A 25,394-nucleotide genomic window follows, 5' to 3' on the forward strand; every position below is an offset into this window, starting at 1 on the left:
CGCGGCCAGCGCGGAGCCCGTTCCCGTTCGCCGCCGCCGGAGTCAGGGCTGGGGGCCGGCACCGCCGCCGCACCGCCCGCCAGAACCCCGCCCCGCTCCCGGCCCCGCCGAGCCCAGCGGCGGGGGCCGCTCGTACCACGCGGCCCGGCGCATTGTGGGGCTCGTCACTGGCGGGGGCCCGCCGGGGGCTGTAGTTCTGGGCGGGAACCGAGCGGAAGCCATCGGGGCCCTTCCTCAGTCGCCGCTGTGTTGCATGCGGGGCTGCGGCGGGAAGGAGCGGTGCCGGAGGAGCGCAGCGTGGGGGTAAGCGAGAGCTCGGCGCCGGCCCGGCGCTGCTCTGCCGCCTCTCGGGGGAGCGGCGCGCTCCGTGCCTCACACCCCTGCAGGGGTTAACCCTCCCTCCTCTCGCCCCTGGGGCCGTTCCCCGCCGGGCCGCGGCACCACCCGGGCTGGAAGGTACGGCGGGCCGCGCCGGGCGTGCGGCGGCTTCCCTGCGGCTGCTTGGGGTCGGAGCTTGGGGCCCGAGCGTGAGGCGGTGTCCGGGGCTAGCCCCGCGGTTCCGGGCGGAGAAGGAATTCCGGCGGCTGTCCGGGTTGGCAGCCGACAGGACTCTTTCGGCGGTGGTGATGCTCTGATATAACGTAGCGCTGCGTTGAGCTCCGTCTGTTCGGTGGAAGCGGGGGCGGCGGTGCCCGCAGGCGGTGCCCGGGGTGACCTTCAGCGGCCCGGGGTGCCCGTCAGCGAGCGGGCTCCCTGGAGAGTCCTGTCACCGCCAACACGAGGCAGCCCTCGCTGGTGACATCTTAGTTGTTGTCCTGCTTGTGTAAGGAAGGCAAGGAAGTCCTGGCTTTTAGCAACTTCTTAATCACGTTGTTACATTTTTATCAGCTGATTAAACTGGAGTACAAATATCTGTCAGTAAATGTCATTTACTCTGTCGACCATGCTAGTGGAGAAATGTAAGTGGAGTGGCATGCCCGTATTTTTATTTTTAATGCAGTCTTCAGCTGTTGCATAGGTACCTATTTCTTGGTTATGTTTCACAGTTACTCTCGACTGATTATGACAGTCTGATGCAGATATCTGATATACTAATAAAGCAACATTAGAAAGTGACAGTCAATGGTAGGTTTGTTTTCAGATACTTGTTTTCGTTCAAAAGATGTAGTTCTTAGTAAAAATAGGCAGAACTTCTCTTTAATTACACTTCTGACACTGAAGCTAAATTGAAAAAAAATTATTTTCCAGTACCTGAAATTTTTCCACTCTGTAGTGGCAGTGTGATTATTAGAGCTGTATCTGTTTATCGAATTTCTGTTAGGAGTATCTGAAGATGTAGTTTGAAGAGCATTGGGAAACCACAGACTTTCCTGATGGTGGTTTGCCTCTATTAGTGGGCTTGTGGAATTAATATTGTTTAGTTGAAGTGCTGTCTTTCAGGAATAACAATTGTGATTTGTTGATTAGTCTTTCAAGAAGACACAAACAGAGCATTTTCACAGAGATGGCTACAAAAAAGAAGACATCTTTTTTTCTGGTTTCATTGCTAGTGATATTCTGGTGACTGAGCTGTATAGATCAGTTTGATTGATTCTAACACTGAATTATAGCTTAAAATGCTGAGCATTGGCTGGGGTATATGTCAAGGAATTGAAACTACTTTTTTGGGGTGATCAGCCATGCATCCATTGAAAGTGTTAGTGATTTCAGTTACATGCTTTTCACGTTCCCTTCAAGTATACTTTATAGAAAACAAGCTTGAATTTTAAAAGAAGCTGATTACAACATTTATAATGAAATATTAGCAGAGAACTTAGCAGAATGAGGCATTAGCAGAATGCTGCAAGAGCCTTTATTGTATTTTATACCCTAACTAACATATAGGCAATTCATGATAATTCTTGATTCCTTTGAGATCATCACATTACTACGTATATACATAATTTCTTCTGAAAAAAGAAAATTTGAGAGAAAATATACATACAGACAGTAATGTTTTGCTTGTGCATTTACAGAAAAGGAATTAATAGAATTAATTAGGAATTAATAGAAAAAAACATAGTGTGTGTCTAATGTAGGTAACATTCATAGTTTCAGACAAAGGGAGGCTTCAATTAGGCATTTGCTGTTTTTACATTGTACTAAGGATGATAGAGACAACCTCTAAATGTGTAGGACTTTAATCTTAACTATCCAGCTGTGGTATTCAACAGAATGCATGTATACATGTACATAAAGCATATATAGATGTACTTAACAGGTAGTCTTGCCACTTTGGAGAATATGAGCTAATACAAATGACAGACATTCACTTATTCAAGGAGAATAAGTGAACCTGGTTTGGCAGAACTGCAGATGAAATAGGATGAGGGAATGTTGTGGCCAGCTTCATGATCCCCATGTGATTCATAATTCTCCAGGAGGTGTTCTCCAGCTTCCCCACTGAAGCCTTACCCCCATCCCAAAAGCAAAACTACCCAGAAGATGGGCAAGAGGGGTATTTTGTTTGTTTTCTTACGGTTTCTTATACCATTTTTATATGATTGAAAGTCTGTTGCAGGGTTGTTTATTATGGTTGTTTTTAGGATTGTGTTGGCATACTCTTTTAAATTTTTTTTCCCTTACATGAGAGAAACACAAGCACTAAATAGATTTCTGTAGGGATAGTATTGGCTGAAAATAACAAGGTGTTAGGCACGCAACAAATGTTAATTATGATAGGCAAAGTTCGTGTTCACATAGATTTGTTTTTCAGTTGATAATCCTTTGTCCTTCATCTTCTGCTGGATGGTGTTGAATTTGTCCTCTGCTTTTGAGCACTAGTCCCAGGAATGTTTTGGCAGCAATTCAGTGTGGTCATGTTTGCTATAAGAATAGAACTGTTTCATTAACCTTGAAATGCAGAATATGTTGATTGCTATTAGCTGGCTTGACAGCATTCCAATTTTAGCAATGGAAAAAGTACTGTGTTAATGACTTGATACAATTTTTTTAATTGCATACTTACATGGCAGTAAACCTTGGCATCTGAGAATAATGCACTCATTTACTTGGCTTGCTTTTGGAAAATGGGTGTTGTCTTCTCAATCAAGTTAGAATCTTCTTTGTTGTCAAAATTTTGTTTGTGTTACTTGTGGCCTAATGTCTCGCATCCTGGAATTGTACAGAGGAGCAGACCTAGTTTAGTCTTTCCAAGTACATGTACATTTGCATTTGCTCTCAACAAATGCAAAATAGCAGGAATAACAGTTTATTTATGTTGAAGTTTGGTATTGTCAATATAGATGCCAATATTTTGCATGCATTTTTAACTTTTTGTGCCCAGAGAAATCATATGTACAGTTGTCTGTAGTTTCCAGTTGCAAAGCAACTCCCTCATCTTTCTCATAATTCAGATTTGAATTGGAGTTCTCTAGTGGTAGAATGTCTTCAGAATTACATCCTATCTTGAGGTGCCCCAACTCTTTCTTCATCCATCTGAAATTGCTTAAAGTGTTACTTAGAAAGGCAAGAACAATTTTTAATGTTTCATAACTATTTTATCTTTCTCTATGGCTTTAGTCAGTATTGCTTTTTCAAGTTAATCTGCACTAGGGTGTTCTGACTCACTGAAGGAAAAATTTATAAAGTCTCTAGAGCAATTTGGATTCCCAAAGGGCAGATACAGAAGGTGTAGGAATAGTTCCCACTTCTACCAGAAGTGTATATGTACCCCCGTGTATATATGTGTATATATGTGTATATATGTGTTTATGTACCCCCTATATAAGTGTGTATATATGTGTATATGTACCCCAGGTTTTGGCTCACTGTTTGGAGCCAAATGATAGCTGAAATGTGAGACACACAGTGGGGAGTAAAATTTAATCTAGAGAGTACAGAAATGCTGAGATTGAGATAGGTATGTATCTATTATGTATATAAAATGTTGTTTGATATTTCCATCTCTCATAACCCTTCCTTGAAGGATTGAAGGAAGCCTTCTGAGAAGCACCACCCCTGCATATGGGTTGTTCCCCAATATTTGAATTTCCCTTGTTTTTTTTATTTTCAGTTAACCTATTAGTAAAAGACATGAACACCAATGGGAAATTGGCCTATGAGGGAGTAGGGGGACAAAACTAATAAGATGTAGATTGGTGTAGAATGAATATAGTAAATTGACAGTGGAAATAATATTTATAAATAAAGATTAAAACCAATACCTGAGAAAGTTTTTTGGCTTCCCTTTTGGACATGTCTTTCTGCATGATTTTTATTTCTAGTCCATCTTTTTATAGCATGGTCATATATTTTAAAGCTGTGTTGTAAATTTTATGGGTTTTATTTAAATGCATTTAATTGTAGTTGTGACTTGCAGGAGGAATCTACAGTTAGGAAATAGTTTTATAGCTGCAGTGTAGAAGTCTCATGGAGTCACTTTCAGGGTGGAACTGCCCAGTGCTTGAATTTCTACAGAAGTTGCCCCATAGTACAGGAAACTAAAGATAAAAGAGGCACTGGAAATGCAAGCATTAACTTTTATGGTGTTTGCTTATCTAGTAAACTTCTCAAAGATTTTACAAATGAGTTTGCCCTTTCAATTCAATAGCTTGGTGTTGGCCTGGTGCTCTAGAAAACATTTAGCCAAATCACCTTTGTCTTTTTTTTTTTTCCCCCCTCTTTGGCTGAACTGAGATTGACCTGCAACAAATAGTGCTTCAACTTTGCGCTTAGAGGAGAGATTAAAACCAATCTTGAGAAGTGGCAGCATTTATTTTTACATTTTTAAAACTCAGAGGTAAAAGACTGAGTTAGAGTTGTGAAGAAACTGTTCTATGCTGTTGAACTTCATCTAGCTATATAGTGACTGTTCTTATTACAGAATAGTAATTTGCATGTGTGGGTCTACATCAGTCTTCTTAAATGTCTTTTATTTTGCTGTATTAAGTTGTTTTAGAGACAGAAGTATGTATAGTTCATGCTTTTCAGCAATCCATTTATAAAATAGCCTCTAGGAAAAAAAAAAACAACTTCTAAAAAGTGCTAGAATAATCTATACATTCATATAGAAAATGTTTCTGAAATCTCAAGTTTTTCTTTTATATTAGGTGTTTAAATGCATAAGAATTAAAACTGATAAGCAGAGTACATACATAAAGAAATCAATGACAAAACAAGAAGATACTGCTCACAAGTATGAGCTGACCGTAATGGAAGAAAGTTCTTTTTTGACCTCATGCCAAAGTCTACAAGCAGATGAACTGGCAGGCTCCAGGCTTGCTTTAAAAAGCTCCTGCACTGTCCATTTTAATCTTGTCAAATGAGAGGTTGCTACAGACAGCAAAACAAACCTCTGATTTGTTGTGCTTGATGATTTGAGATCTTGGGGAAACTGTTGAGTTATTGTTAGATTTTAAGAGAATTTTATGTTAACTGAATGCCAGAGGAGGGAAAATGACACTTGTTTTCACTTTTATATCTTTCTAGAACTGTTTTATATGGAAGGTGATTAATCAGTCTTGACGAAGGAAAAGCATATTTTTACTTTATTAAACTCTTCTGATAGCTTATCTGAATTAGTCACAGTAGTTTCATTCTCTGGTTTACATGAGTCCCTGCTAAAGAGAAAACACAAATTTTATCATGATCCACAAAGCAAATTTCTGACAGGTGCAATTTTTAATTAACAGACACCTAAAGGAAAAGTGACTCAAGCAAACAATTGTATAAAAACTAAATTGTTTAACAATAGAAATGTTAAGGGCGATGTTATTAAAATCTTGCCCTTACAACCCATCACTTTAAATAAATGTAGTGGCCTGAAGAAGATCTCTGTTTAGTTGGAGCTGCTGTCTGTTAGCATAAAAAGGAAATGCCTCATTTCAGTGAATGACCTGAATACACTAAATATTGTATGAAAGAAGATGAATAGTACAGACAAAGCGATATTTGACCAAGTGAGTCCATGTTTAAGGTGAGATGTCTGCAGGGAGAAAACATATTTTAATGCTACCTTTTACATGTACTGTGTAAAGTGCAAATAAAATGCTTGTTTGCCTTTTTTTTTTTTTAATAATAATTAATTATAGTACAGAGGGGAAATTCAGACTAAAAGAGAAAGTCACACCAATTTACCTGTCTCCCTTGAAAGAATGAAATCTGTTAAATTTTGGCATTCTCTTTGTTTTATTTTTAGATGATGGGTGAGCGGAGAAGCTGTTGAAGCTTATATGAAATACTTTTACTGATCAGTAGTAGCCCAGATGAAATAGGCATGTCCTAAGATGGCAGTAGATCTGGAGTATGAACCGGCCTACAGAAGTGAGTTGATGCCAGATTTGTGAGTCTTGATGGCTCTCACTTACTCTGTCTCTAAAACCAAAGCCCTCTTTTTACCAAAGCAATAAAGGAATGGTGCACAGTTTGATTACAGAATGCTCTTTCCAAGGAAGTGAACTGTGAAGGAAGGACTCATGAGTTTTGATCCCAAGGGCTTGGAGAGCGTCCCTGGTAAGTTGAAGAATTACTGTTACAAATCTTGAATGTGTCTAACATGTCATAAAGCACCAAACTGAAGACAACCTTATGTTTCACAATCTTTGTACTGCTTATGTGATATTGCAGAGGAACAGCAACAATGGGTCCATTTGACTCACTGGTAAAGTCAGTGTGCACTGTAAAGTACTGTTTGTAAAATTCTCACTGTTAATAGTCAACATCAGTGGTTTTTCCATTGAAAGATACTGTAGACACTATTCATCTCGAGTGGAAATCTTGCAAATATAATCATTGCATACCATTGATATTTTATCAATTTCATCTTAATGGTTTTTTTTTTTTTGCAATAATTGTGAAGGTATTAAGGGACACACACAACACCCTACAACACAGAAAGACCTAAACTTTGATTGCGGGAGTTTTAGTATCATATTTCTCAGAGTGTGATTCCATAGGGATGATAATGGAATTTTATACTTTTTCCCTGATTTCAAAGCAGTATTCAGTTGATTTTACTTACTTTTAGATTGTTTACATCTATGTTCCTTATCAGACCAATGCATAAAACAGAAGAACAAGAAAAATGTGAATTTCCTTCAGAAAAAGGGAAGTGTAACAACTGTGAAAAGTCAATGAGACTTTAGGAAATCAATAGCTGGTAAAACATAGGTTTGTGTTTTACCTCAATGAAGAGGAAAAGCTAGAAATTGAAACTCATTACATACATTATATTCAGGAAGTTGGAGGGACACAGTATACCATCTTTTCAGTAAGTTCAGAGGTCAGCTGGGAGTGAGGAACTTACAAGTACTGCAGTATAAATCAAGTATTGATTCAGTAAGTATTCTGGTATTTTGCCTGGTACAGAAAAATTATTTCCAATTCCACCAAAGATTTATGAAGTATTTTTTAGTACATAAAATGTATAGTAGTGTAGCAACGCTATTAAATTTTACATATATTTAACAATACCCTGTTACTGGCATTTACTCTTTCAGATGGCTGCTCCAATGAGGACCTTCCTGAGGTGGAGCTGGTGAGCATGCTGGAGGAACAGTTGCCGGATTACAAGTTACGAGTGGACTCTCTGTACCTGTATGAAAATCCAGACTGGATTCAGCCCACAGCTTGCCATGGCCGGCTGCCAGAGATCACTTCTCCAGCTCATGAGGAGGACTCCTTCCATTACATGAGTGAGTCGGTACTTATTTCCCCAAATATTGAAGATACAATTATCTAGAAACAAAGCATTGTGCTAGAAGAGATGTAATACAAGAAATATGAGTGTGCAGCAGCTCTGTTTTTCAGGAATATTAATGGTGCTGTGATTGATTTGGTGATGTTCCCCTGATGTTTGGTGTCAGCAGTGCTTGTGAAGTGCTGTCAGTGGTTTCTTCTGGGGATAGAAAAGGGATGAATGGCAGATGGGTGGGTACTAGATCGATGTTGATCACTGCCTTCCAGTTCTAAAAATACTAATTAACTTATTCCTAAACTTATCAAATGGTAAAGAGAAAAATGGACAGCTTCAATCACATGAAGAAACCTTTAATTTGTTGAAAAGCAAATGTATAGAAAGTTGCTGAATGAACTGGACACTTACTTGCTGGTAGTTTGTGAGTGTTTTCATGTGAGGAGAATGCATTGTAATCTCTTCAAAGGAGTGGGGAGGTCCTGTTTCCTACATAAATTGGAACAAACCACACAGAAGAGTGAACTTGTTATTTATATACAATCTGTAATGATTACCTCTTCCTTGTACATGCCACCTCTGGAGGGTTTTTTTTTTTGTCGTTTTTCTTTGTAGTTTAAACTTCCCAAGGGCATAGCAAAGGAGTAAGGAAGACTAAAACATTACCTCCCAAGAATGCAGTACTCAACAATTTAGAGTGATCTTGTTATGAGTTGACCTTGCAGGCTTTGAACTCTTTTAACTGTGGAAAGTAATTGGAAAGCCGCTTAATGTTTATTGCTCAGTCTGTTTCTGATAATAATATTGCAAGCATAAATGACTTTATAGTCAAGTGAATGTTTTTGTAGTTCACTGGAAGCAGTTGGTGGGGTGTGTACTTGCCTCCAAGTATTAATCATAAAGAGGTGGGATCAGAGTCTATCCGTGCTGGATGGAGCTTGACATGAAACACAGCTCTGCTGAAGCTTTCTGCTCAGCACTTCACCCGTGTGACAAAACACAGGGCTCCAAAGGACCTTTGGTCGGTGTGAGCATGCATTTTCAGCCTGCAGGGAGAGGGAGGGGTTTTATCAACAAAGTTTTCATGAAGCCTGTTGTGTATTATTTGGCTGTCAAGGTACTGCAGAAGGGGCTGTCTCCTATTTCTCCCAGAGGGAAGTTCTTTTCAAATAGAGAAAGTGTCCTGTGAAAATAGTAAACTGCTTGTAGGAGTTTTTTAAGCTATAAATGTTTTCTTGGAACAGTGACTGAAATTGAATTGAAAGGTAGCTGTTAAGCATAACATACAAAACTAATTCTTGTATCAATTAAGGACACCTTTGTAACTGCTGATAAAAGATAAATAGGGTTTATGTTTCTTCTAGAAATTGCCCAGACATTGGTTGCACTTGAAATCATAGCAGCTTTTTTGAGACTAGTAACCTACAGGGGCATACCAAGAAGGTCGCAGACAAATAGAGATATAAATCAAATGTTAGTTATAATTATTGTTGAATAGCTTGTTAGGTGAAATTTTAATCTTTCTTTGTTGCCTGGAGTTGGGAATAAATGTGACATGAAGCATGACATGTGGTTTTAACTGTGTGTCTTCCTCCCCCTGTATATGTATGGAAATATTTTTATAACTTTTTTCCAAGAGAGAATGCTAAATAGATGGTTTGAGTGAATTTTTAGTTGAGAAAAAAGCCCCAAAACAACACAGCAGTTATTGCACTTTGGCTCCTCCTCTTTTTATGGCTGCTGCTGCCTATAAGAAGGTCTCTCCCATAACCAGTTGGGTTCACACTGGGCAGTGTTTTCAGTGAGGTGGAAGAATATTTTTGGTTTCAACTGTGCTAGCATAAGAAATCCTGAATTATTTGGAACCACTTGGTATGTGTGAATAAAGGGTCATGGCACAACATAACAAGAATTTTAACCAAAATGAAGAGTTGCTTGCAACTTTCGCTTGGCAAGGTGAGTATTGCACATGCATGTGTTCTCAAGACAGAATTCTAATAAATTGTGTGTAGTTTTGATTCTGAACTGAGAGAAAACACCAAAATTTACATAGAGCTAAGTTTCAAAGCTGTTGGTTCTGTGATTTTAGTTATCAGAGTAAAGATATTTGCTCTTGATTATAGGAACTTACCTACCTGAGTAACTTTTTATGGAATTAGTGTAAATTTTTATTAAAGGGACTGGATAGAAACTTGTAACTTGAAATCACCTGCTAAGAATAGTTAGCACAGGAGAACTGGCTATAATATTCTGCCTGTAATGGCTGTAACTTAGTTATGTAAGTGCAGTGAATTTTCCAAACACTAATAAGCTGGATGAGTTTGGAGTCCCCTTTCAGCAGCCAGTATCAGCAACCAAATAGTACAGTAGAATTGTCCTCCAAGTGCACTTTGTGCTACTGATAGATAGGTACTTTGAATTTAGTGGAGAGTTTTTATTTTTTCCATGCTTAGAAGTACAGTTAGTAAGTGACAGTGCTATAAGTTCAAAGTTCCTGCATACTTAAACAGCATGTATTGGGTTTTTATGCCTACTGATCTACTTGATGAAAAGCATTTGATTTGTTACTTTGATATATTTTTCTTTTAAGCTTTTAGACAAACAGTAAAACTTTTCCATCTGTGTTGTTCTTCCTGTTCTTCTATATTTCAAGATTACAAAAATGGTTCTTTTGTTACTAAAATGCAACTTGGTTTTGATCTTAGCATAGCTGTAGTGTAATGCTTTAAAAGGTTAATTGTGGGCATAATGTATGTAAAGGGTATGGACAGCTTATGTAACATATGTAAATGAAGTTAGTGTGCACTTTAGTATCTCATAACTAAGTCTGTAGTTCTCAACAAAACAAACAAAGAAAAGAACTGATGTTGGAGTCAGCAGCACAGAGTGTGTGTCCTTATCTCCGATACCTGGCTCTGACATCCAAGAAAGCACTGAATTTCATATAACACCATGGAAACAACTGTTAAAGTTAAATAGAAAAACTAAGAGTGTGTGTAAATTAGAGAGTTTTCTTAAGTCACTGGGTGAAAAAGTTAAAGTTTAAGCTAGTTTAGAAAATAAGAGGCAAGATGGAGGAATTAGGGCGTTGTCTCATTTCCTTCTTCTTCCTTCATCTTCTTCTTCTAAAAGTTTTTGGGTAGTATTAAGTGATAGCATAAAAAGTGCTGCAGTGCAGCACACAGATGTTGGGTCATTGGGTCACTAAAAAAAAAATTTACTTGGCATTTGTTAATTGGATAAATAGACATATAAAAGACATTGAAGAAGTTCTTTGTTAGTCATTTTGCACCTTTCTGTCTTAGTGCATGTAGCTCCTTGTGCCTTGTATACATGTAATATAGATAAGAGAAGAATAAATAACCAAGTCCGAACAAGAGAAAACTGCCTCTCTCTCATCAATCTCAGTCCAAAGGGAAAAAAGAACCCAGCCACAAGTGTCCCATCAGGACAAACTGATAATATATACCATTGTGTATTCAGAGTAAGAATGAGATTTAAACAAGGTAAAAAGAGTGAAGGAAATCTTGAGATCAAACCCACAATAATCTCATTTTGCAGTTTAGTGGTGATGGAATTAGTTTCAAAACAGGGTAACTTAAACCTTCAGCTGAAGCAGATGCTTCTATAATTTTTTAATTTGTATTGCTGCTTCTTCACTTTAGTGATCCTGACATCATAAAGCAAAAATAGGTAATTGCTGCTGAGCTTAGCACAAACATATATCACCTGATAGAGATATGTATACTTCTGCTTCTGAAAGAAATTATGTTTAAATGTTTTCCTAAAAGGCCTAAGAAGGTGTTAATAGTGCAAAAACTATGTTTGCACATGCATTTATTTTTTGATTGTGGTAGATGCATGTCAGAAAACCACCTGTTTCCTTACATTTTAATTCTTTCTCCTCTTTGTTCTCTTTTTCCCCTCTATATCTTTCATTATCTGTCACTCTAGCTCTTATTGAACTTCCTTCCTCCTCCTTGGATGGATCTCACAAATTTGCACAAGGTAATTAAGAAGCCTTTGTTACTGCCGTCTTCTTTTGATCAGGACATGAACTAGAGCAAACCAATGCTTTACAGTTTTAGCACTGTTTTGTTCAGAGGCATCACAAATTCTTCACGCATTCCTCACCTCACTTAGTCCTGTTTGTCCAATCCTACTCTTTCTCAGTTTTTTAATAGTTTTGCAAACTCTTCAAACATTGGAGTAATTTGATTACTAAGATAGCATTTACTGCTACATCTAAAATGCAGAAATACATTATTTTATTTCTTAGTTGTTTCCAAGATGGTCAAGCCCTTAATAAATGTATTTCCATGACTAGTCTCAGGAGTCTCCATACTTCCTGCATATAGCTGTCACACAGCCTAGTGGGAATTTTGCTTCAGGGTTAAAGTATGTGTTCAACTATATTTGGATATGCTCCAATATACTCTTCCTCCTCTCCCCAGCAGGCTGGAGGATTCAATTGCTAATTGCTCTTAGGAGTTTTTTTTCATTTTGTAAATGTAATACCTCATTTATCAGTCTCCCAAATAAGTATTGTTTGACATTTCTGAAGCTGAAGATGCCTTTTCATAGCCTCTGCTAGCTACATCAACCAAGTACTGTATTTGTATATAAACATCATCCTCTGAGTTCAGCTCTCCCAGTTCTCACAATCTTCTTGTCTTTCTGTCAATGAAATAAGCATGTTTGTCTCTCTTCAGTTCTTGGCACAGATAATGTGGAGCAGAAAGACTACAGTCAAGCTGACATGGTCAAACGTCTGTTAGCTGAGGTATGCTTGTCTCTGTCACACTGTGTTAATACAATGGAGGGAATGTGTTTGAGGGAGAGCTTTATTCAGCTGCTGACCATGAAGTTATCTTCAAGAGCTGCTTATCAAACACATGGGTAATGAGAAGCTGCCCATTTGCTTGCACCATCTCAGAAACAAAATGTAATGAAACTATTGGCACCCACAAAGACAGTGAATATAAGAAAGAAACAGCTTTCTTCTGATTTCCTGTTGCTCTTCTGCTTCTACCCGTTCACCACTGTTTAAGCTGAGTAGTCTGTTCTGGAGGAAGTATCACTGGGAAGGCCACAGGCCTAAGTAAATGTGATTTTTGTGTGTGTGTGATTCAACAGGGCCCACATAGTCTTTGTACTCAGCACAAAACCCAGAAATATCCCCAGGTTTGGTGCTTTCCCCTCCTATTACTGCAAATGGCTATGGAAGAGAATATGCTATATCAAAAACCGCAATTGTGGATGTGTTCTGGATCCAAGTGATGAAGCATTAATAATTTTCTAGCAGTGTTGTTCCATTTGAGTGTGAACGGGCATCTCAGAGTGGTGATGCATTGAGCAATATCTAGAAGAATCTAAAGCTACTCTGAATTTAAACCTTACATGACCAAAAGGAAACATTTTTTTCTCATTTTGTGAGCAGAAAGATCGGGACCTGGAACTGGCAGCGCGAATTGGTCAAGCCCTCCTTAAGCGAAACCATCTGTTGATGGAACAGAATGAAGCACTGGAAGAGCAGTTAGGACAGACTCTAGACAGAGTAAGTGTTCATTTTTCTTTCTTTTTTTCCTTGATTTAGATATTTTTTTCTTTTTTTTTCCATTTATGATGTTGGTAACCGGATTAATAGAAATATATCATTTTGTAGTGAATGGGGTATTGGTGCTCTCTGACTACAGAAGTGTGCTTAGATGTCGTTCTCCTAATCATTGTTCAATCACTTTTTGCAGTCCAGGAATTAAATAAGAAGATGACATATTGTAATTACTGAGAAATTATGAAAATGTTAGATATCATTAGGGTACATCAGATCATCAGTTCATTTCCTACCATTAACTAAAAACGGACTAGTATAAGTCAAAATAAGAGATTGGTGTCTAACATGAGCCACTAAATAACAACTTCACAAGTGAGGAAACAGAAAATGAGCTGGTTAATGGGGTGCTTACACTAAGAGTAAACAAATAAATAAATAAAATGTAATGAAAAGTGAATTCCAATCTTCACTCCATCTCTTCCTTTAAGCACAGATTCTTAATCTAACCTTTTCTCTTTTTTCCTTTCTTATAAGAAGAATTAAATAGTTGACAAATAACTCTGTGGTCAACAGATGTAGTGTAAGCTACATAGTAGTGAAATGGCCACATGTAGTGAAATGGCTTCAGCTGCTTGTATAAAACAGTATGCTGGTAACAAGGATGTACTCATAATCAGCTGCAGGACAGCATAAACTTAGCTACTCATCTAAAAATGTAGATAGGCAAAATGAGATCTGTCTTTTTTTTTTTTTTTTTTTTTTTAATTGTCCTACAGATCATTTAATGTGCAGACTGGAGGGTACCACTCTACATGTAAAATAGTTGTCTCTCAGTCCTTTTCTCCAGAAACAGCAATTCAGGGTAATGCTCATAATCAAAATGATAGCTAGCATGTTAAAATGAAATAATGCATCAAGGCAGCTGGAAAATGATTTTGCAGTAAACTATTTTAAAAGTAGGGTTCTGGTGTTCATTTTTGTGGTGTCTTGAATTTTCAGTCTCCCTTGCAGTGGTAAAATTAGGATTTTGCAAACTTCCTGTGAAATAAACAGAGCTATTCAGGAGCAGTGGTGTTCTAGAGGCTGCATAAATAATACAGTATGATGTTGTATATGTAAAGTGTATTTCACATGGTGGTGATCTTCACTTGCTCTAGGTTAACCAGCTGCAGCATGAGCTGTCAAAGAAGGATGACCTGCTGCGTATCGTTTCCATCGCTTCTGAGGAGAGCGAGACAGATTCCAGCTGTTCCACACCACTGCGTTTCAACGAGTCTTTTACTGTCTCCCACGATCCATTGCAGCTGGATGTCCTGCAGGACAAGCTCCGAGAGCTGGAGGAGGAGAACCTGGCTCTGCGATCCAAGGTACATCCGGCTGGCGGCGTGTGCTGTATGTGCTGGGTGTGAAACAAGTCAGGGTCTTCACAATCCAGTGCCAGAGTTTCTCTTGAAGCACATGGCTATTTTGTGCACTTTCCCTCCATGCCCACATCCTTCTGTTTCCTTCATTCCTCACTGTCCCCAGAGTTCTCTAGCAGTCTGTTCTCAGTGCAGTTGTGATACATGAAAATATATGGGAACATACGTAAGCACCCAGCAAAAGTACTTGGACACATCAGGCCCTCAAGCTCATGGAGTTTGTTTTGATATGATATAAATCTGACTGCAATGAGCAGGAGTATTTGGGGAATTCCATTCTGTTGCCATTGTTTTGGTCAGAAGATATTTAAGGGTTAATAAGCTTCCACTTAAATTATTTTAAAGAGACACTTGGTTGTGACTGTGTGATGAGTTTCTCTATTTTAACGGGTCTCTCATGTGTGTAAAACTTGAATACAGGCACTAGGTGTGCCATTAGAAGGATAGAGATTAAATGGCCAGACAAAAAATGGCTATACAATGGAACCAACAGTAAAGATTCCAAGAATTGGAATCTACAGATGCAGTGTCTTTTTTTGGTAGTGAAGAGTGGAATTTGTAAAATAAGACATTGTTTAAAACTGGGTACTTTCTGTTGCCTCTAAGGAAAGGGGATGTTGTTTATTTTGTGTGTGGTGTTTTGACTTTTTTTATGTGAGTCTTTCCCAATATAAGCTTGTTATACCAGTACCAGACTAGATTCTTTTAATGTCAACAAAATACACTTCTGCCCTTGTTTTGTGTCCAAAATATTCAGCCTGAGATGCACATTCTTCCTAAAACTCCCTAAGACCAACTGGATACATTAGTAGTTGCTGTAGGATAAGAAAGAGAAGGTCAGATTGCCTTTACTTTGCTGATAAGCCTGTATATGATTGCACAAGTTTACAGACCAACCAGGGCTTAATCATTCTGTGATCTAACATAACCTGCAGTGACTTGAAATAGCCTCAATTACAATGAGCCTTTATTTGCTTTTTTTAGTTCCTTTCATATGACAGCACTATGTAAAGAAGTGTATTTGCCTGCACTTGTGTAAATGTACTGTTTGCTGGGATAATCTTTAAAACCATTTATTGAGTTTTACAGTGTGAATCCCTTACTGGCAAACAGTCCTGAGTGTAGAAGGCTTGTCTGTGCTAAATTAATATTACCATCCTCACAATCAAAAGAGAAGTGGGAATCTAGAGTGCTTCATGTTGTTTACATATGATGTGATACTCAGTCTCTGGCACAGAAAATTTAGACTAAATAGACAAGTTGGGAATATGGAGGAAAGCTGTTCTACCAAGAGCTTTTCAGTGCCATAAGAGAGTTGGCTAACATCAGTCAGTTTTCAAGATTTTTAACTTAAGTTTTTTTAAGCAAATTAAATTGCTTATTTCTGATTTCTGTCTTAGTTCACTTTCCCTACTGAATTACATCTTTTTGCCTTTTTATTAGAGCCAAGAGATCAGGCTTTGTTCTGCAGTCTGTCTTATACTCAAAACACCTGTAAAATTTTGGCAAGCAGGTTATGGTGGAAAACACAGTTGCATAGAATTTTTGAAGAGAGTGGAGAGACTCTTCAGTTGCAAGAATTTTAGAAGTAAAAATTTATAACGTTATAGATAAACTGAAATTGTTATTGATAAACAAATCATTTTCTCTAAGGCTTGCCATCTGAAGTCAGAAACCATTACATACGAAGAGAAAGAACAGCAGCTGGTCAATGACTGTGTCAAAGAACTCAGTGAGTATCCAGGCTGTATTTTGCAATGGCAGGATGGTAGGTGAAATACCTAGTGCCTACACCTTCTTAGTTAACCCTGAATCCAAAAATGAGCTTCAGTAATTTATGCCAGTCATTGAAGTCTTGCCCGTTGCCCAAGAGGAAGGTTGTTTCTGTATTTCATCAAGTCTCACTCTGGTATTAAAATTCAGCTGTGTGTGTGATGTTTAGAAGGGGGAAATGAACACAAAAGGTAATGTTCTTAAACTTCTTAAACTGAAGCCTACAGACACTAGAAAATGAACAAAATATTCTTCTTGTATATTCAGCACACTTGACACTGAAATGGGTCAGTGTATAGACTCATAAAAATGTGAACACATTAGTTTTAAAATACATGTTATGAACCAAAACATTTAAATGAGCAAGTGGCTTAATTTGTTTAGAGCAGTTGTTTATATTTGTTTTTGGGAATGCTTATTTGCAAGAATTGCAGCTACTCTTATATAAATGCATGCTAAGTATTCTGAAAAAATAAAGAACAATACCTTTTTTTATCTGTAGTCATTTGATGTGTATTACTTCCTTTGTGCATGATAACCTTAAATTATATTTAAGATTATTTTTTTCTATACCACCACCATAAAGAAGACTGGGTTGCTGCTTAATTTTTCTTGTTACGGATGGACATAAAATACTATTAATTGATACTTGGTTAGTTTACACTGATCCCACTGAGAAAATATGCATCTTTTGCAAATATGAGTTAGTTCAAATATGCGCTCCTATTTTCCTTCAGTGAGAATGTCTGTGAGTTCACTTTTTTATGCAATTGTATAGCATGAGTAGGCATGCTAGGTAATTTAGACTTACAGAAATAATCTTCTTCTAAAGCTGTGTTGCCTTCAGCTTTAAAATTTGCATTTTCAGGAAAAAGGTATCTGAGTGAGCTTAAATGCCCATAGGCCCATAAGCAGGGCCTTGTTCTGCAGTAAATGTGTGAGGTACAACAAGCACTGAAGTTGTAGCGTGACTTTTATGCAAGATTGATCAGACTTTCTTGTGACTTTGCAATGCTTTCGGGGCAAGTGTAGCAAGTAACAAGTGTTAACAAGGCTAACTGCATAAAATTATTTTAGCCCTTGGAGTTGCTTTGTCATCTCACTTTGTGAAGTGCTTGCTAAAAGAAAAGAAAAAAAATCAGGGAACTGTGTTCAGTGGATCTTTGGGGAATAGATAGTGACCGAGATCAAGAGTGTATGTTACAGTTCACAAGGTTTGACAAAATGCCTTTGCTTACAATGGCAGTTAATAAAAAGATTAATTCAGAACCAGACTTTTCCAGCATATTCCATGTCTGGCCTTGGTCACGAGTCATTATGTCATTTGAAATTGTTTTATTGTGGTCATTTCACATACTGGTCATGTGTATTTTAGATTCTGCATGCTTATTTCTTAATATGTTAGACCTGCATTTGAAATTAACTCTTTTTCCTCCTCCTCCCCACTGTTAGTCTTTTCCATATGGATATTCTAACACACCTGCTTTTATGTATTATGAATTGATTTCCTAAGAGTATTGGTGGTTTTGCAGATTGTTGTTGACTTTCACTCATCCTTTCTAGGATTTAGATTTGGTTTGGGGTTTTTTTTTTTGTGGGAGAAGGTCTCGACTAAGTTCCTTTTGTGTTTTGTAGGGCAAACAAATGCTCAGATTTCCAGGATAACAGAGGAGTTGTCAGAGAAGAGTGAGGAGGTGATTCGCTACCAGGAAGAGATCTCATCCCTTTTGTCCCAGATTGTTGATCTTCAGCATAAACTCAAAGAAGTAAGGGAATGCTGGTAAAGTGTCCACGTGCACGCAGGTGTCTGTGCAGCTTGTGCATGCCAGTGCTTACAGCGGGCAAAAATTGACTTGGCGAGCCACGGGGTTGCATTGCAAGAGAGTGGCGGTTCCAGGAAAGTCTGGCAGAGGATCAGTCTCTTGGGGAAATTGGCTGAGAAAACGATGAGCTCCCTTTTTGTGCTTTCAGAATGTGATTGAGAAGGAGGAGCTGAAACTTCACTTACAAGCCTCCAAAGATGCTCAGAGACAACTGACAGCAGAGGTACTTAAGACTTCTATATAACATACATTTAGAGAAGTGTTTGGGATAGAATACAGGAGAAGGAAAACAGAGAGAGTGGGAACTACTGCTTTTTAATTATGTCGGATTTTAATCTTTCATTGTATTAAGTCATATGATTGGAGGAAAATAATAATTATTTTATTTAAGCCTACACAAATATTTTTGTTGTTCACAGGAGAACAAAAGGCAAGAAGTGTGTTTCAAATAAGGAGGTCTTACTATTCTTAGCTATGAGAAAACGAGTGCTTTAGTGTGAATATTACTGATTATATCAATAGTACTGTGGTTCATTAGATTTTAAGGCAGTTCTCTTTTTTTGCTTCTTTTGCATCAGTAGTTGGTGTATTTGCATTTTTTAATGTATTTTCCTTTGAATTTCATCATACTTTTTCCTCTTTTGAATCTTTGTGCTTTGTCACTAAAACCACTATGGGTGCTGTGCTGACTGTTGTCCATTCCAGTTGTGGGCATGTGCCCTGCAGCTGGAAGAATCTTACCTAGAATCTGCCATTCTAGGTTACTGTAGGAGTTCATTCAGTTTCAGTCTGTCTTCTCTCTGAAGAGATCATGTGAGGATGGCCTCTCTTCTCTTCTAGCTCCATGAGTTGCAAGATCGGAATGCAGAGTGTCTGGGGATGTTGCACGAGTCCCAGGAAGAAGTGAAGTTGCTGCGCAGCAGAGCCAGCTCTGTCGCTTGTCTCTGCCACCTGCAGTCCCGTGGAGCATTTCCTGTGGTAACCAGCACCTCTAGCGTGGCACACACCAGCTGGCACACACAGCTGAGACAGTGAGCAGCTCTAGGAACTCAACAGGAGCCTTTGCAGGAGCTGCAGCCAGAACTACTTTGTAGTAGGCAAAGGAGCTGATGTGTTGGTTTTTCAATTCCACAATGTGTACACTTTTGAGAAATTTAGGAAGTTAACTGTTCACTTGACATATCGTGACACTGCAATTATTTTTCCTTTTTATATGCCATTTCTGTTTAATAAGGGAATTGGCATGATCTATACCTTCCACTCAGGTGTGCTAGTGTCTTGTTTGATGTTGGTGTGAATTTTATAACTCAACAGTGTTTCTTTAAGAAACACAGCATCTCACATACTCAAAATATCTGGGAATTCTTCAGGTTTTGGTTGGTTGCTCTGTGTGTACGGAATCACTCGTGTACACTTGTAAGAAGTGTTCTTAAAATCATAGCTTAACTAAAGCAACCAACATACAGAGAACATAAAGAAACACAAAGGAAAAGCAGATGTTGCTAATGAAAACTGAACCCCTCTGGTCACACGTGGGTGTAGTTATGGTGGAAAACTGTCCCACATGCCCTTCCTTCAGAGGCAGAAGGGTTTGTCCAAAGCATACTGATACTAGGCAAACAAATGCAGATTGTTAAAAGTAATTTTTATAGATATTTTCTGCTAAAATTGTCGGAAGGAGGACTTGAACCAAATTTGTCAACTCTTACGGTTTCCATTTTTCTCTAGGATTCCCTTGCAGCAGAAATTGAAGGGACAATGCGGAAGGAATTGAGTCAGGGTGATGAATCTCTTCTCTCCAAGCAAAAGTATGTTTCCAGATCTCTATGTGCTATTTTCATATTTATCCATAGACTTGTATTAATTAAGGTGAAACTGATTTCTGGAACTCCATAAATGCATATATTCCTTCTCTAATGTTTTCATTGTAAATAAAAAAAGGTTTGTAGTATTTGATAATATTTTCAATTTTGAAACCATTTGATTCTATGAAGAAGCTGGGAATTGCTTATAAGGATGTTATTTCATTCTTTAATTTGTGAGATTTTTTGATCCAAATTCTCTGATGCACAGGACTAATACTTATAGAAAAATTGCCAGACAAATGATGTTATAGCTGAAAAATACATAACAGTTTTCAAAGCCATGAAGAACTGTTCCTGGATCTCATAATTCTGAGCAAGAAATAATAAACTAAATATATGTTTCTGAAAGCATATACAAATTATGTGAATAAAATATGTACTTCTGAATAGTCTAAAACAGTTATCAGTAGAGGTTCAGGTCTTCAGGTAAAGAAGTGGTAATTCTGATACTTAATAGAGTAGATCTCCTGACGATATGAGTGTTTCAGGCAATCATGTTTTTCTGAACATCTCTTTAGCGAGGTCTCTGCAGAATTTTCAAAGTTTGTTTTTCAGAGATTTTTCTTTATTATATCTTTTTTGCTTCTGAAAACCATGTTTGTTTGCTTGTCTTTTCTGCAGGGGTCAACAGAAACGAGTGTTTGACACTGTCAAGATTGCTAATATCATCCGTAGCCGCTCCTCTTCCTTTCCTGCCCCGTTGCCAATCCCTGGATCAAATCGCTCAAGTGCTGTTATGACAGCAAAGCCCTTCCAGTCTGGCGTGCATCACTTGGAGAGCCACGCACGGATGGTCCCTGGGAGCAGCTCTGAGAAAAATTTGAAGTAGGAATCACAGCCTGTTACCTTCTTCTGAAAAGAACTGTTTCTAAACTAAACCCAGACTGGACTTCTGCTGTGTAATAGAGAAATAGTTAATTTAATGGGCTTAATATCTACTATTATTTGATGTTTCTCACAGAGACGCTCACAGTCCTGGCCAGCCAGGAACCCCTGGAGACAATGACCTGGTCACAGCTCTGCACAGGCTCTCCCTGCGTCGTCAGAACTACCTGAGTGAGAAGCAATTCTTTGAGGAGGAGTGGGACCGAAAAATGCATTTGCTGTCTGAGCAGAAAGAAGAGGCTAGTGGCTGCAGTACACCAACAGGAAGCTCTTTTTCCCCAAGTACAAACTCAGAATTCACAGATCTCTCTGCCAGCTCTAGTAATCTCCGTGTTCTCCTACCAGAGAAGTTGCAAATTGTCAAACCCATTGAAGGTAAGAGGATAATATTCCTTTTTTCATTAGCAGAAAAGGATTTTATATTTGCCAGCTAAATCATCGTGTGTATAGCTAGGTATGATGTGCAGTAACAGGAAGCAGTAGTATTTATTTGGTAGGCTCCATGCCAGTGAGCTCATCAGCATTGTTTCCTATTTGGCTTTCCTAGAGGGTGCTAAGTGTTAGGCGGCTCCTTGGGATTGCCATCCAGTGGATGTGTGGATCACAGTGTGGGCACCAGCCAGCTGCACTTGTTTTCATAAATCATTCTTGTAACTCGGTACAGTAGTAGGTAATGGCTCTCTGAATCTCTTTTTTGTCACACCAGGATCTCAGACCCTTTTTCATTGGCAACAGCTTGCTCGACCCAACCTAGGCACCATTCTTGACCCAAGACCAGGTGTTGTTACTAAAGGCTTTACCCCTCTGTCTGATGATACTGTGCACCACATCTCTGACCTGGAGGAAGATGATGAGGAAGAGGATGAAGGAGGTATAATATTTCAAGCACAACAGTCCTTCCCAGAGGAAAAGAAATGTGCATCGGCAAAGCCAGTGGCAGGGATTTTCCTGCCACCTATTACTTCAGCAGCAGTACCACTCACTGGTAAGAAGCATGGGTAGTGTTTCTTCCTGATTCTATTTAGTAGTGTCCTTTTCTCTATGGAAAGTGTTTGACTGTGCAGTAATGCTGTCTTTGCTGTTTCTGTACTTCAAAAAAAAGGACTCAAAAAAATTAGCAGGGGTAATAACATAGTCTTAAACTTTGATTCATTCTTGTATGTCTGTATTTTTACCCTTAATGGATATAAATTCTTCACATTGCAGCCTCAAATCCAGGGAAGTGTCTATCTTCAACAAATTCCACATTTACCTTCACTACCTGTAGGATCCTTCACCCATCTGATGTCACTCAAGTTACTCCCAGGTATGAGGACTGCTTACATCCTAAATGTCGCTACATAGGATTACACAGTTGCTTCCTGGCTTTTGGTACATGGACCAGTTTTAAAAAATACTAAGGCAGGCAAGATGTAGGATGTTACTAATATATATAGTTTAATTACAAAGGGAAACTTGGAATTCTCTAGAGTAAGAGTTAAAACAGGTTAAGGTAACTTGAAGTAAATTTTAACCCTTGAGTAGCAGATGCCTTGTATCATATAGCTATTGTGGAAAAAAAGATTCCATGAGAATTTACTTTCTGTTTCTGTTATATTGTTTTTTAAACTAACTAGACAACTATATTAATATTCTATCTAATAGAGTACAGGTGATCACAGAAAGGTAAATTCATTGGTACTTTGCAGAACAATATTCCCAAGTACTGAAGCTGTCACAGCTAATAGCAATAGTTAAGGTTTTTCTTGAGTCTTCTGTATACTAAAAGGCAAATGAAGAGCAGGTATAAAAATGTCTAATGTTTGTATAGTCTTTTATAGTCTTGTAATTTTTATTTTCTTTCAGCTCCATGAGTGCTCCGTTTTCACTGGGGAATACTGGCAGCAGTACTGGAAACCCAGCAGTGAGCACTCCAGCTGTTCCTTACAGACTCAGTATTGGAGAATTTCTCACCAACAGAAGAGACTCAACTACTACTTTTAGCAGCACAAGCAGCCTGGCTAAACTTTTGCAAGAACGAGGCATCTCTGCCAAGGTTTATGACAGCCCCATGTTAGAAAAACTGCCTTTGCTACAACCCCCTCGAACTCTTCCCATTCCTTCTACTCCACCAAATTCTCCTTCACGTTCACCTTGTCCTTCCCCTCCGCTGTTTGAGCCTCGAGTGCATCACTCAGAGAATTTCCTGGCTTCTCGACCAGCAGAAACGTTCTTGCAGGAAATGTATGGCCTAAAGCCCTCCCGTAACGTCCCAGACGTAGGCCAGCTGAAGATGAACCTCGTGGACAGACTAAAGAGGCTGGGCATTGCCAGGGTGATCAAGCCCCCAGAAACACAGGACCATGGGAAGAACCAGGGGCCAGAGGTTGGCTTGCAGAGGCATGACTCAGCTGGGTTTTTAAATGCAGGTAGCAACTTAATGGCAGGACTGAGAAGAAACCAGAGTCTTCCAGCCATGATTGGAGCACTGGGAGCTCCTGTTTGCACACAGTCATCAAAAATGGATATACTAAAGGAAGACTAACTGGCCTGAAAGGTGTTTGACTTAGAGCACAGTAAATAATTTGAGGGATGAACATCCAGTACAGGCATTGTTAGGTGTGTTATGGAAGAGTTGGAGAAGGTACGTGCATGTTAAAATGTGGGAGAGAGAAGCGTTGGGATCAAGGAGCAAAGGAACATTGCTTGGGTTTGAGGAAGAAGGTTTTTGTGGGAAATAGGTAAAACCAAAGCTTTATTTCAAGTCCCCCCTCAGCATCTTGTCTTAACTTAGTCAGAAGTGAAGACTATTCTAGACATTAAAGGGTTTTAACCCTTCAACCTTTATGTGTAGGTATTTTCTTTTTTTCCACCATATACCCATCGTATTTACTAGTTGTTTGCAGTCAGGCTACATAATTTAAATATAATATTAAAATGTCAGTTTGACCAGCATTATCATCCCAAGTTCCTCTCTGTAGCAAACAAATATGAAAACTTGGATTTTTTTTTTTTTATTCTTTTATTTTCCATTTCAGAAACTGTGCTCTTTTGAACTCCTCCTCACTTTGAGAAGTGGGGGAGAGAACCTTTAGGTCTGTGTAAGAAAGTAATACTTCAGTTTACAAACACAGGATTTATATTTTGACAGAGTGCAATTATGTTAGTGAGGTATTAACAGAAGTTAATTTCTTTCCAGAGCTTGAGAACAAAGCACACAGAGAAATGTGCAATGATTAAGAATTAATCAGCAGGAAAGTGTGTATTGGGGTGAAAATGTCAAGCTAAGAAATCTTTGTGAAGTGTAGTGTGCATCTGTTTAAACGAGGATAATTTTGGGCACACACACACATACAAGTATCTCAGGCACATTTCAGCATTGCAAAAGGAAATAAACCCTAGGTGCTTGATTCAGGGTTCCTTTTTAAAGACTTAAATGGAGGGCATTTACTTCAAGGAAAGTGTTGGAAATTCAGAAAACTGTCTCTTGTCTTGCCAAGTACACATCCTGTATATTTGAGAGTTCTCCACTGGACTTTATGCCTTTCATTCATTAATTTCTCATTTTATGCAGGATTTTGTTTAAAAGATTTCATTAAGAGCAAAATTTTCCAGTCTCTATATAGAAACAGGAAGAAAAAAGCTGGTGTTCTTTGTAGCATTTTAATGAATATTGAAATACAGTGATCAGTGTGGGAGGGTGGTTCTGAACATAGCTGAGGCAGACTTTCCAACTCAGAAAAGAACTTCAATTTAGAAATCTGGTTTCTGAGTGTTAATCATCAAAATATTACTGCCCATGCTGCTTTTTTGGTTCCTTCCTGTCCAAGGGTCTAATCATAAGTGAACAATCTACAACAGATGTTTTGTGTAACTTAAGAAAACGTTGTTGTTGCTAGTGACCTGAATAGAAACAGCTTCTTAGTATTTATGTAAATTTTCACTGTACCTATCAACATTATAAAATTATTTGTTTCCATATAATTAGATTAAACAGTTAAGTTTCCCTTGCCTGGTACCATGTAAGTGGGCTATAGCTGGCAGCTGTCTGGGGGTGTGGTGTGAAACATCAGTGCAATTACACCAATTTGCATTTGCCATAAGGCAGTAAGGCACATCTTCCATAATCAGCACCCTCGTTGCTGCAGGGGTGAGTGAAGTAGGGCAGGAAAAGAAAGCTTCTTGTTTATGGGAAATTTGTAATGTGGCCTTTCTGATTTTACAGTTCTATAGATCTTGTGATGACTCTTTGATTTTTTTTTTTTTTTGTAAAAGGATAAGGAGTAACCACTTCAAACTTGCACAGGGATTCTTAGCAGAAGCTTGTCTGTCAGCAGCGCACAGAAATATTCAGGAACTCCTGGAGTTGCCTTTTGCTCTCTAAGCAAAATCTTACAGTTACAAAAGGTGAATTTTATTTAA

At 38.5% G+C, this 25,394-nt stretch overlaps 1 protein-coding gene across 3 annotated transcripts; it reads left to right on the plus strand.

The window, feature by feature from the left end:
* The first annotated feature begins 162 nt into the window (after nt 1-162).
* TRAK2 (trafficking kinesin protein 2) lies at nt 163-25,376 on the plus strand. 3 transcript variants are annotated; one of them, XM_058840113.1, is made up of 18 exons: nt 163-303; nt 6,179-6,492; nt 7,479-7,673; nt 11,627-11,680; nt 12,385-12,455; nt 13,113-13,229; nt 14,384-14,593; nt 16,301-16,379; nt 18,056-18,186; nt 18,392-18,466; nt 19,084-19,221; nt 19,972-20,051; nt 20,730-20,933; nt 21,070-21,368; nt 21,700-21,978; nt 22,200-22,299; nt 22,839-23,028; nt 25,248-25,376. In XM_058840113.1, exons 2-18 carry the CDS (start codon nt 6,456-6,458, stop codon nt 25,257-25,259), a joined length of 2,271 nt encoding a protein of 756 aa, XP_058696096.1. In that variant the 5' UTR covers nt 163-303; nt 6,179-6,455; the 3' UTR covers nt 25,260-25,376. The 3 variants fall into 3 exon arrangements, with proteins under 3 accessions (XP_058696096.1, XP_058696094.1, XP_058696095.1); XM_058840111.1 differs by lacking the exon at nt 25,248-25,376 and having other exon boundaries at nt 22,839-25,071; XM_058840112.1 differs by lacking the exons at nt 11,627-11,680; nt 25,248-25,376 and having other exon boundaries at nt 22,839-25,071.
* The last annotated feature ends 18 nt before the right edge of the window (nt 25,377-25,394 follow it).

The sequence above is a fragment of the Poecile atricapillus genome, chromosome 5 (assembly GCF_030490865.1).
Source record: "Poecile atricapillus isolate bPoeAtr1 chromosome 5, bPoeAtr1.hap1, whole genome shotgun sequence".
Taxonomy (NCBI): domain Eukaryota; kingdom Metazoa; phylum Chordata; class Aves; order Passeriformes; family Paridae; genus Poecile; species Poecile atricapillus.